Consider the following 13,534-nt stretch of genomic DNA (forward strand, 5'->3'; position numbering starts at 1 on the left):
GCTGTGTACTGTGTACTTCTAAAGAAGCAACAAACTTGACAAGGTTTTTGGGTGCTATAGCAAGGGCGGAGCATTGCAGAGGAAGATGTCTCTGCAGAACTCTGGAATTGGAGTTCATTGATTGTCACAAGTTTGGACTGGCAGAGTCCCAAAGAGTTTGCTGGCAAGGCAGACAAGCTGGCATGTCAGGGAGCTGACATATTGCTTAGCAGCAGCAAAGCTCTCACTTGCTGAGGCCGAGAGGGGTAACACAGTGGCTCACAGTTCTGGGAACCTCAGCAGGTTGTCACATTAAGCTCATGGTGGGGAATAAGGCACCACCACAATGCCAAATTAAAAAGATTAGTGTAGCTAGTATTCGCTCTGATTTTGGCAACCTAAGTTAAGCCCACGCATTGCTAATGTCACTTTCAGAGGAGCAAAATTTGGGCACCTGAGGAATTGAGTCTCAAATATTTTTACTAGGTGTTTACTAGTGACATAACGGTCATACCCACACACATCTCCCGGGATTTCAAGAAGGATTGTTGTATTTGAGAGACAGCATTTCAGTTCCTCTGGGAACCACCTCGGAGTGCTGCATACCTGCCTGGACCCCAGTGACACCAGCCGTACCTCCTCACCAAAAGGGCTCTTCTGAACTTCATGCACAAACTGAGCCAGCTGGGAGTGTGTGCGGCTGCAGTAGTAAATCTGTGATGAAAAAGAAAAGGAAGGCTAGAGGAACTCAAGGAGGGCTGTCTGCCTACCCTGTCATGAGAGAATCTGGATGGGAAAGACCCACAAATACTGGACCGGAGGGACTTCGAGACAGACTCATGGGACGCTTGGAGACCCCCATGACCGCACATAGGACCATCTTTTGTCTGACTGTCGAATATCCTGAGGGAAGTAAGGCACTGCGTAGGAGGGTTCAGCCTCTGGAACTAGCATCCCACCTGTGAGGACCAAACCTGACAGCTGGCAAGTGAATAGATGCAGACTCATGATGCCACATCCAGATGCCAGGGGGCATGCTGGTAGCAAGTTACCTACAATACATCCTATCAGTGAAAGGTGACATTTGTGTCTCCCAATCTAATCAAGGGGTCAATGTGTGAATGGATTCCAAATAGCCCTCACAAGGTGCTGGGACATTTAATGAAGCATTTCCTGCCTTGCTTATTGAGCGTGCCTTTCAAAGGCTGAACATTGTCAGGGGCCAGCTGACTGTAGCATTATCTCTTACTAACAGGAGTAAAGCATAGGAAAAAAACGCTGCTAAGATAAATTTTAAGAGACTCTTGCCATATCTCCCAAGTTTCAGAGATACTCTCCAGGTAACACAGCAGCATGCGCCACCAGTCCAGGCACTAGAGAACCAAGTGGCAAGTAAGCAGTGGCTTTTAAAAGTAATAAATGGCCATTTCCAGTAGTGTGCATTTACAGTGACTTCAGGGAGAAAATCTTAGCGATCTCAGCAGAATAAGCTGCCTAAATAGCCAGTATAATTCAAAAGGAGATGGTGGCAGAGATCCCCTTAGCAGGGCAGTGGCATCCACAAAGCTGCTTTTGACAGGTTGAAGAGTAATCCAGATCCCCAGTTCCTAGATCCCGCTGTCCCATATCACACTGTAGCTGTAAGGAAACTTTAATTCTTCTTTTACACACATTGTAAAGGGGAAGCATTAGATGCCCCTCCACATCTTACCTTGGTCACATGCTCCTCCTCCAAATCATCATCATCTTCATCCAACCTGTGGGGGTGGGGAAAATGAAATCATTTTCTTTCAGCAGCTTTCCAAAAGATTTGTCTCATATACAGTGCTTCAAAGCAACTTCAAGTGAGGTGGTAGCATCAGCTCAGGAAAAACCTCAGTCTACTGAACCATTAGTTGTATTAAAGTCAGATTTCTACAAGTGGCCTGTAAGTCTGATGAACAGCAATCTGGGGTCAAACATGCACTTTTTAGCAATTACGATTCAGTATCCCGCACTAATCTGAGCATTCTTTGGCATCCTCTTTACTAGGCACTTTAAAGAGTTCATGAGGATTTACTAGCTCATGAGCTCCAGGCCCCTGCTAATCAGTTCCACAATATTCCTTGGTACACTGGTTAAAATGAAACCTCAAACACATACGTACGCACACAAAGTAGAGAGAGGTCAGGCGAGCCAAAAATCTAATACACGAGATTCTCCAACAGGTGTTAAAATAAACCAGAGTGCATGGCTGAGTGGTGCAGGCATTAAGTTTGAAACAGAATTTGATGCAGTTTGCCATGTGTTTTGAGATTTTAGGATGAAACTGAGGCACTATCTGCTCTCTGCATTCAGTAACGAACCAAGGGTATTTTTGGGCAAGTAGGTATTTGCCCTAGTGTCCTTGACTAAAATCATCTCCTCCCCGTACTATTGCATAACAACATATGCTACAGGTGCATGCCTGGTTACCCGAGAAGTGACTGCATTTTAGTGCTTGGTAAAGCAATTCCATTTACATGTAGTTTAATAAGTGTTTTGGATTTATTCAGATGGAAAGTGCTATATAAATATTTATTATACTTGCTGGTAAATCCAAATTTTACATGTGTTTTGTTTTCCCTGGTAACACATGGTTTAAGCTGAAATCCAGATGCCAAAGGAACAACTGTGTGTATATATGAGAGAGAGAGAGAGAGACAGACTGACTGTGTGTGGTTTTTATGCAGCGGTTCAGTGTCCTTCAAGATGTTAATGTCTTCTTTTTAAATTCTAGAGCCTCAAAAGCTGTCAGTACTAATCTGCAGGATTAACATCTTTTACTAACATCCTGAGGAGTATTTTGCTTCTCTGATGTAAGGAATTTGAACTCAAGTTATTTACCCAGTTCTCAGAGGGTTTATATGGGGAAATAGGCCAGGATGAAGTGGATGGCTCTACCCATTCCAGATAAGATAAGCACTTCTTCAGATCAGAGTTCAAGCCACAGTGCTGTCAGCATGAAGCTGATCCAGCTGAACAAAAGCCTTTGCGGTTCATGTAATTATATGGAAATACAGAATCTGCCTTCCAAGGACCAAATAGGGAGGAACTCCAGATTTATGTGCCAGAGAGATACATTTAGATCTAAAAGAAGGATGCCTGAATTTCCACATGAGAACCCCAGGAACCAGCAAACCAGAAACCCCTCACATCATTATCACTACCTAAAAGTGATACAAGCAGTAAGTCCCTGTCAAGGAATCACTCACTCCCAACCCTTACCACGATCCCATTTTCTTCTCCTCATCACTCTCATACTCGGCAAGAATCAGCTCCTCCTCCTCATGATCCAGCTGCTCTAGAACATCTGACCCTAACTCCGTCGACAAGATCTCTGTACTGAGCTGGAGCAGCCGCTGAGTTTCATCATCTTCAAGCCTCTGAAATTAGCACAAAGGACTATTATTCACTCAAAGACAGAGAGCACCATTCCGTACAACAGACAGTTCAGAGGGCAGCACCGTCTCCTACAGAATGGAGGGAACAGGATTCATCCACGTCCCCAGCAGAACAGAGAGGTACACGACCAACGGTCTCTGGAACTGCTCAGCAACACAGGATGCAGTCAGTACATAAGAATGGCCATACTGGGTCAGACCAAAGGTCCATCCAGCCCAGTATCCTGTCTGCCGACAGTGGCCAATGCCAGATGCCCCAGAGGGAATGAACCTAACAGGTAATGATCTAGTGATCTCTCTCCTGCCATCCATCTCCACCCTCTGACAAACAGAGGCTAGGGACACCATTACTTACCGATCCTGGCTAATAGCCTTTAATGGACTTAACCTCCATGAATTTATCTAGTTCTCTTTTAAACCCTGTTATAGTTCTAGCCTTCACAACCTCCTCAGGCAAGGAGTTCCAAAGGTTGACTGTGCGTTGAGTGAAGAACTTCCTTTATTTGTTTTAAACCTGCTACCCATTAATTTCATTTGGTGGCCCCTAGTTCTTATATATGGGAACAAGTAAATAACTTTTCCTTTTCACTTTCTCCACACCACTCATGATTTTATAGACCTCTATCATATCCCCCCTTAGTCTCCTCTTTTCCAAGCTGAAAAGTCCTAGCCTCTTTAATCTCTCCTAATATGGGACCCATTCCAAACCCCTAATCATTTTAGTTGCCCTTCTCTGAACCTTTTCTAATGCCAGTATGTCTTTTTTGAGATGAGGGGATCACATCTGTACGCAGTATTCAAGATGTGGGCGTACCATGGATTTATAAGGGCAATAAGATATTCTCCATCTTATTCTCTATCCCTTTTTTAATGATTCCTAACATCCCATTTGCTATTTTGACTGCCGCTGCACACTGCGTGGACATCTTCAGAGAACTATCCACAATGACTCCAAGATCTTTCTCCTGATTAGTTGTAGCTAAATTAGCCCCCATCATATTGAATGTATCGTTGGAGTTATTTTTTCCAACATGCATTACTTTACATTTATCCACATTAAATTTCATTTGCCATTTTGTTGCCCAATCACTTAGTTTTGTGAGATCTTCTTGAAGTTTTTCACAGTCTGCTTTGGCCTTAACTATCTTGAGCAGTTTAGTATCATCTGCAAACTTTGCCACCTCACTGTTTAGCCCTTTCTCCAGATCATTTATGAATAGGTTGAATAGGATTGGTCCTAGGACTGCCCCTTGGGGAACACCACTAGTTACCCCTCTCCATTCTGAAAATTTACCATTTATTCCTACCCTTTGTTCTCTGTCTTTTAACCAGTTCTCAATCCATGAAAGGATCTTCCCTCTTATCCCATGACAACTTAATTTACGTAAGAGCCTTTGGTGAGGGACCTTGTCAAAGGCTTTCTGGAAATCCAAGTACACTATGTCCACTGGATCCCCCTTGTTCACATTTGTTGACCCCCGCAAAGAACTCTAATAGATTAGTAAGACATGATCTCCCTTTACAGAAACTATGTTGACTTTTGCGCAACAATTTATGTTCTTCTATGTGTCTGACAATTTTATTCTTTACTATTGTTTCAACTAATTTGCCCAGTACTGACGTTAGACTTACCAGTCTGTAATTGCCAGGATCACCTCTAGAGCCCTTCTTAAATATTGGCATTACATTAGCTATCTTCCGGTCCTTGGGTACAGTAACTGATTTAAAGGACAGGTTACAAACCATAGTTAATCGTTCCACAATTTCACATTTGAGTTCTTTCAGAACTCTTGGGTGAATGCCATCTGGTCCCGGTGACTTGTTACTGTTAAGTTTCTCAATTAATTCCAAAACCTCCTCTAGTGTCACTTCAATCTGTGACAATTCCTCAGATTTGTCACCTACAAAAGACAGCTCAGGTTTGGGAATCTCCCTAACATCCTCAGCCATGAAGACTGAAGCAAATAATTCATTTATGAATGTCAACTATGAATTTAGTTTCTCTGCGATGACTTTACCGTGTTTAAGTGCCTTTTGTATCTCGATCATCCAGGGGCCCCACTGGTTGTTTAGCAGGCTTCCTGCTTCTGATGTACTTAAACATTTTGTTATTACCTTTTGAATTTTTGGCTAGCTGTTCTTCAAACTCCTTTTTGACTTTTCTTATTAAATTTTTACATTTAATTTGGCAGTGTTTATGCTGCTGTTTACCTCACTAGGATTTGACTTCCACTTTTTAAAAGATGCCTTTTTATCTCTCGCTGCTTCTTTTACACGGTGGTTAAGTGACGATGGCTCTTTTTTAGCTCTTTTACTATGTTTTTTATTTGGGGTATACATTTAAGTTGAGCCTCTATTATGGTGTCTTTGAAAAGTGTCCATGCAGCTTGCAGGGATTTCACTCTAGTCACTGTGCCTTTTAAATTTCTGTTTAACTAACCTCCTCATTTTTGCATAGTTCCCCTTTCTGAAATTAAATGCCACAGTGTTGGGCTGTTGAGGTGTTCTTCCCACCAAAGGAATGTTAAATGTTATTATATTATGGTCACTATTTCCAAGCGGTCCTGTTATAGTTACCTCTTGGACCAGCTCCTGTGCTTCACTCAGGACTAGATTGAGAGTTGCCTCTCCCCTTGTGGGTTTCTGTACCAGCTGCTCCAAGAAGCAGTCATTTAAAGTATCAAGAAATTTTGTCTTTGCATTTTGTCCTGAGGTGACATGTACCCAATCAATATGGGGATAACTGAAATACCCCACTATTATTGAGTTTTTTATTTTGATAGCCTCTCTAATCTCCCTTAGCATTTCATCGTCACTACCACTACGGTCAGGTGGTCGATAATAGATCCCATCTCATCCATCATCCTGTCTGACAGGGGCCAGTACAAGACAGTGTGCAAAAAAGCATGTAGTAGAATATATGTAATAAACTGTCCATAAGCGGATTTTCTCCTAGTTCCAAGCTGCTAGCGGTTGATATATGTCCTGAAGTATATCCCATATCCTTATATCCCTTACGGCTTAAAAAACAAAACAAAAACATTGTGATGTTCTTATTCCTAGAAGTATCTAACCCCTTTTATGGATTCTACTAAAATCATCATCAATAATATCTTATGGAATTAAGTTCCATGGGTTAATTTTGTGCTCTGTAAAAAAGGGGGCTTTTATCAGTTTTAAATTAATCACCTTTCCATTTCAATGAATGCCCCCTGATTCTTGTGGTATGAAAATGGGGAAACAGCACCTGATCCACCTTCTCTAGATTATTCATTGTTTTGTATAATTTGACCTTATTGTTATTTGTCTCTTTTCTAAACTAAGCAGTTCCATTTTTTAAGTCTCTCCTTATAGGGAAATTTTTAATTATACCTAATTATTTTTGTCTCTACGCCCTTTTTAGTTCAGCTGTATCCTTTGAGATGGTGTGACCAGAACTGAATACATATTCCAGGTGAAGACATGCTAACAATTTATATAATAGCATATTTTCCTAATAGGTGACTGAACACAGAATTGCCTGCTCAGGCACACAGAATGAGCATACTCAAATATCGGCAGGTGTCTCTGAAACTTTGGCCCACAGCATAACCAGATGCTCAGAATTGAGAGAACTAAGACTAGCCCCCCAGTCAGCCCTCCTCTTAGTGAGCAAAAATAAAATCTACTGTCTTTATTCACAAGGCATGGCCATTTCCAAACCACATTAACATATCACTGTGTGAAGCAAGACAATAGATGTAATTGTTCCCCAAAGGGGAACCTAACTAACTAAACAAATAAAATAAAAAACCCTCAGATTAACTTCATGGAGCAGTTTTTGGTTTTTTTGCTGCCACAGTCAGGAGCTGAAGTTGAACCCAAATCTAGAGACTATTAAAAAAATAATAATAATCCAACACATTTCTACTCTTTTTAGTGCATTTTCAAAACAACCAAATAACAAAGCTTTTTGAAAACACTAGAAGCAGACATACAGGATGACAACAGAAGGGAGTATAGTCCACCAAAGTACATCCTCTTCCTCTCCAGGCACACAAATGCAATCACAGGAAATATTCCATATCAAAATCACCCATATCTTGAGAGCTTCTGAGACAAACTTGTAACACACAATCCAAGACTTTAACGCCCCAATCTTGCAAACACTTACACCCACAAGTAGTCCCAATGACTTCAACGAGAATATTCATGAGAAAAAAGGCACATGTATGAACAAGCGATAGCAGGACCTGAACCTCTCGTACAGAAACGCCTCTGCTCTCTGGGATAACTCACCTTTCTTTTTGATGCATATTTGAGTTGCACATTATGGCGAATTTTCTCAAGACGAGCCTCTCGCTTCTTCCTCCTGATTTGCTCTTCCTGAAATGAAAGGTGTATATAGGTCAATTTACTAATTTAGGCTTAGAACCCAAACAACATTCCTCTCTAGGATCCTGAACCTCCTTTAGCCCCGAAGGCCTGCTCCCATTCCTGCGCCCCTAATCCCTGCGCCCCCTTTACTCCTAACCCCTGCATCCCCCTCCTGCACCCACATGTGGAAACTGACCTGGATGCACGAAGCAGCTGGCATTGCTGCTCGCTCCCCCGGGACTGCTGCTCCTCTGCCCCCTGCACACCCCTAACGAGCTGTGAAGGGGGGAGCGAGGAGCAAAATTAGGGCTCCCTGCATCCAGGTCACTTTCCCCACCTGGGCTGCATAAGGAGAGGGCACAAGAACAGCAGTTGCTTATGCCTCACAGCACAGCTGGGAAAAGTGACCAGGACACAGGGAGCTCTGGTGTGTATGAGAGAGAGAGAGAGAGAGAGAGAGAGAGGCCAAAAGCCAAAGCTGGCCAAAACACCAGACATGTGCTGCTCCCACTAAAAGGAAACCATCACACTACCTCATCCTTCACACTTCTCATCTGAACTACCAGGGCTTAAATTAAATTTTTGTATGAAATTGGGGTGAATTTAAAAACTGTTTAAAATGTTTTAAAAATAAAAAAATATGAAGAACTTTCATACATTTTATTTACAGTATCATTATTCATACTAGTCTTGCTAGTCCTTCCCCCCAGGCAGAGAGGCACAGAGACTAGGATCAGAACCAGCTGTGCCCCCCACAAGACTCAGCCAACCCTCCAAATCAGACCTGACCCACATCCCTCCCCAGACCAAACTGGACCCAATCCGCATCCCTCCCTAGACTGAACTCCCTGAACTGGACCAGACCAAAATCCCTCCCTAGACCAGGGGTGCTGGCAAGTGGGATGGGGCCGGGGGAACTGGGGAAGGTCCAGTTTCCCCCAGGGGTGCTGGTGGGGGGATGGGCAGGGTGCACTGGGTCTCCCCAGGGGCTACTGGTGAGGCAATGGGGTGAAGAGACTCCAGTTGCTCCACAGGGCTCGTGCCGAGGGGGCTTACCTGGAGCAAGGAGCACCCACGGGTTGGGGAGTCCGTCCACTGGGTGCTGGTGCCACCTCCTGCCCAGCATGGTCCAGGACCCCCACGCTCCCCAGCCTCTGCATTCGAATAATGGCAGGGCCGGGGCGGGCAGACGGGGAGAGCTGCATGCACAGCACCCTCCCACCAGCACTGCCCCAGGCCTGGCAGGGGCTCGAGAGCCCAGGGAGGAGGCAGGGGTCGCGTCACAGGAGAGCCCAGCTGTCTGCGGCAGCCCGAAACCCCCCAGGCCTACCACCAAGCCTCCCTACCCTGCTCTCTCCACCAAGTGGTACAAGCCTCTGGGAGGAGGAGGTAGGGCCATAGCAGATGAGGGCTCCTCTCAGCCCCTGTTACTGGCCGGCGCCCTCAGCTGGCAGCCGGCTGGCCAAGAGGAGCAAGTGGACAGCGGGGAGAGGGAGAAAGGGAGTGGGGAGAGAGAAGGCAGCTCTGGGCCCGCGGGCTGAGAGGAGCGGCGAAATGGGAGGCTGGGCTGGAAGAGGAAGAGAAACCAGCACCTCAGCTGCTTGGCCACAGTGTGCAAGTGGAGCGCCAGATCGGACCAGCACATGGCACCCTCTTTGGTGAGCCACCCTGCGCAACCGCCCTGGCTGCCCGCCACAAAGGCTGGCCCTACTTATACCTCCAGCAATCAGCAGCTAGCCATATAGCAGATAGCTAGGGCATCTCCAGAATCAGTGAATTCTGATGACTTGGGGGGCATAGTCTGATTTAGATGTTTTTCTAGACCAATGGTTCTCAACTCGTAGCTTGCAGGCCACTTGCAGCCAATCAGCACACAGCTGCGTCCCATGTGACATCCTCAGGGCCATACAGGTAGTGTGTGTATATATATATATGTTGTGCGGATGCGGCCCACATAATACCTAGAGAGCTTCATATGCAGCCCACAACGGTACACAGGTTGAGAACCACTGCTGTAGACCCTATGGTTTTGTTCTCTCTCACACATGCATAGTTTCTGATCTTTCTGGCTGCGAAGAGCCATGTGGCCATTAATCTCTGTCATCTAGTGACACAAACAGACATTGGTGCAAAGAGGGTTTGGGAATTATCCCATTCACCTTAATAGGGGATTACCTTTAAAACCAGTTTATGGCCACTGTGTGCCGATCTTGTTTCACTGCAGATAGTCACACCAGAAACATCCAGCTAATGATTTAAACCACTGGAGCTGAACATCCCTCTCAGCTGCCATTTTCCCAGCTCGTTGAGAGGACATTCTCCAGAAATACAGCTGAAAGTTATGAACATGTAAATAGCTGCATGTCTTTTGATTATTGGTATAATTGGGACACTTGCTACAGTCCTTAGACACAAGAGTAAAAGTATCATTTACATATGGTCAGCTACCAGTGCTTAGCAGATCAGAACATTTGACTTTACAAAGTTCCCTGTTCCCACTATGCCATCCACTGTGTTCCTTACAGACTGCTACTGATCTGGACTATAAAGGAGCATTGTTTGACCTTTAGTCTGTCCACCATGGCCCTCTCTTCTTTTTTCTGCATAAACTCAGTGATCCAATTCAGCTCCCCTACTGAGCTCTGGCAGTTTGAGGCCTCCGCACAGCATGACGTCGGCTGTTGTTGCTTGTCTTGTCCATTATGTTCATCTGCAAGGAGGCGGGCCTCCTCCTGCTTCTTTTTTTCTTCAAAATCTCTGAGCCAAGAGAGCGCTCCACAGATAAGACTCAAGGATTTTCCCTGCAATTAAAAAAAGAACAAAAATATCCAAACACACCTGGTGGAAATGGGAGTTATCACAGCCCTTAAAAGAATCCCAATGGCAAAACATATTTCATTATGTTAAATATGCCTCTGTGGAGCTCAGGTTATGCTTGAAGCAATAAAAGATTTTATTCAAAATGTACAGGATGCTACAGAGGTTGCACAAGATAAAGGCCTTAGCCTCTGATGTTTGCTGGTGTTATAATAAAGAAATAGGAACCCTAAGGCATATGCTATGGGACAGTCCAGCAGCCAGACAGCTGTGGAAAGAGGTGAACACGCGTTAAAACAGTGCTCAGCTTCAGCAACGAAACCTCAATCAAAAAGTATATCCTACATCATTTATGTGCCAAGCTGTGTTAACTCTGCCACAAAGATTTTGGTTCTTGAGGACTGCAATGATCACCAGGTGCATGATTTTACAAAAATGGAGGAGTACACGAACGTCTACAATAGAGCAGTGGTACTCAGAGCTGTCCAAGTTAGCAGCCAAAGAAAGAATATCCTATCACCATACAGAGCAATTATATGAATCTGAAGAAATCTGGACCCTGTTTCTAGATATGTTTGGATTAAAAAAATGTTGAGATGACTCAAAGAATGCCAGACCTCCATTCCACTTAACTCCTCCTCTCTTTCCCTCCCCCGCTTCCCTCCACTCCCTGTTCATGTATTTCTTTTTCTATTTTATTATTGTTACCTCCACCCTAACATGTTACGTCTATACAGCATTGCCTGGTTTTGTATTGTCTGGTCTGACTTTTTGACAAACTGTATAATTGCATAAATTCTACTGGATACCCTATGAAGCATGTGGTATTCAGAAACATATACAAACCGCAAGTCATTTATCTTTTTTGTACTTTTCATCTGTTTCTTTAAGAAAATCGATTTAAAAAAATCACAAAAAAAACACAAGAAGTGACACATTGATTCAAAACTAGATGTATTAATACAAGTTTGACAAGAAGGATTTCCATAAGGAAAAGGCACAAGGCCACTGCTAGATGACAAGCCCCAGAGATGTGGCTCGGTAGTATTTGCAATAATGAGAATAACACAAACATAATTATATTATATATAAGGCACATTTCACTTTTAATGCTTTTACATTTCCGTCTTGAGTAAGTCCCTTCCACTCCTACTTATTTTTGATCCTCTTTAAATGCCACATCTTTCTGGTATGGAGGCGCACAATCTATACACACTATTACATTATATTCCCATCACTAGCATACAGACAGGGGCTATTGCTTCCAGACAGTGTGATGTATTCTTTTTAATATGTAACTCAAATTTCCACTGGCACTTTTAAGATACTACAGTAGATCATATGACTAGTACAACTTTTGAAGTCTGCTACCTACCCTATGACCCATTTCAGAATTACTGCTTTCCAGGTTTCTCCAGGCCATTGACTGACTAGTGTTGTTATTCCCCAGCCTAGATGTAGTTTGTCCAGGCAGAATCTTTTTATTGCTAGCATGTTTCTCCTGTTTTTATTTGTACCTTTTCTCCATGACAATTATAAGCCAAAGGTGGCTGGCAACAGCTCTACGCTCCCTGACAACTCAATAATTCTGGATCCAAACAGGATTGAAAGGGATACTGAAGAAACTTGCAGGGGTGGTACTGTTTGTTAACTACAGTCTCATCAATATCCAAATGCAGGAAAGGCTCAGCAACACACTGCTCTCACTTACCGTCCCTGTGGGACTCTCAAAGATCCCGACTTTGCCAGCCTCCAGAACATCATACAGCTTGGCCATGAAATCCTCTTGGATGGAGTAAGGGGTGTAAGGAAATGGGAAATTAACCCTGCCCTTTCCCTGAGCTGCACCAGCCGCCTCCTGGCGGAGAAAACACATTCCATGTGAAGTGTGCTAACACAGCTCTGCATGCCTCTCCTTACCTCTGCCAGCCCTGGGGCCAGTCCCTGAGCCTGACCCCTCCAGCCCTGGTGCCAGCCCCCAGAGCAGCCCCAGGGCCAGTCCCCGAGCCTGACCCCCAGAGCAGGCCCTCTGCCAGCCCCCGAGCCTGACCCCCCAGCCCCACTGCCAGCCCTCAGAGCAGCCTCTCTGCTAGTCCCCGAGCCTGACCCCCCAGCCCCTCGGCCAGCCCCCAAAGTAGCCCCGCGGCCAGTCCCCGAGTCTGACCCCCCAGCCCCTCTGTCAGCCCCCAGAGCAGCCCCTCTGCCAGTCCCCGAGCCTGACCCCCCAGCCCCTCTGCCAGTCCCCGAGCCTGACCCCCCAGCCCCTCTGCCAGTCCCCAGAGCAGCCCCGCGACCAGACCCCGAGTCTGACCCCCCCAGCCCCTCTGCCAGTCCCCAGAGCAGCCCCTCTGCTAGTCCCCAAGCCTGACCCCCCAGCCCCTCTGCCAGTCCCCGAGCCTGACCCCCCAGCCCCTCTGCCAGTCCCCAGAGCAGCCCCTCTGCTAGTCCCCGAGCCTGACCCCCCAGCCCCTCTGCTAGTCCCCGAGCCTGACCCCCCAGCCCCTCTGCCAGTCCCCGAGCCTGACCCCCCCAGCCCCTGTCAGCCCCCAGAGCAGCCCCTCTGCCAGTCCCCGAGCCTGACCCCCCCAGCCCCTCTGTCAGCCCCCAGAGCAGCCCCTCTGCCAGTCCCCGAGCCTGACCCCCCAGCCCCTCTGCCAGTCCCCGAGCCTGACCCCCCAGCCCCTCTGCCAGTCCCCGAGCCTGACCCCCCAGCCCCTCTGCCAGTCCCCAGAGCAGCCCCGCGACCAGACCCCGAGTCTGACCCCCCCCAGCCCCTCTGCCAGTCCCCAGAGCAGCCCCTCTGCTAGTCCCCGAGCCTGACCCCCCCAGCCCCTCTGCCAGCCCCCAGAGCAGCCCCGCGGCCAGTCCCCGAGCCCGACCCCCAGCCCCTCGGCCAGCCCCGCCCCCTGCCGGGCGCCGCGCTCCCCAGGCATCGCTCTGCTGCCAGCCCTGTTGCCCAC

General features: G+C 46.3%; 1 protein-coding gene across 7 annotated transcripts in view; it reads right to left on the reverse strand.

The window, feature by feature from the left end:
* DDX11 (DEAD/H-box helicase 11) overlaps positions 1 to 13,534 on the reverse strand; it is a 38,190-nt gene that overhangs the window by 24,311 nt on the left and 345 nt on the right. For 4 of the 7 annotated variants that reach the window (XM_073321097.2, XM_073321078.2, XM_073321116.2 and 1 more), the window contains exons 2-7: positions 12,286 to 12,432; positions 10,322 to 10,558; positions 7,680 to 7,766; positions 3,226 to 3,383; positions 1,691 to 1,736; positions 586 to 693 (exon numbers count right to left, since the gene is read on the reverse strand). In XM_073321097.2, coding sequence (XP_073177198.2) covers positions 586 to 693; positions 1,691 to 1,736; positions 3,226 to 3,383; positions 7,680 to 7,766; positions 10,322 to 10,558; positions 12,286 to 12,432 — 783 coding nt within the window. The other 3 variants (XM_073321088.2, XM_073321106.2, XM_073321136.2) reach the window with 3 other exon arrangements.

This window comes from Lepidochelys kempii, chromosome 1 (genome assembly GCF_965140285.1).
Source record: "Lepidochelys kempii isolate rLepKem1 chromosome 1, rLepKem1.hap1, whole genome shotgun sequence".
NCBI lineage: Eukaryota > Metazoa > Chordata > Testudines > Cheloniidae > Lepidochelys > Lepidochelys kempii.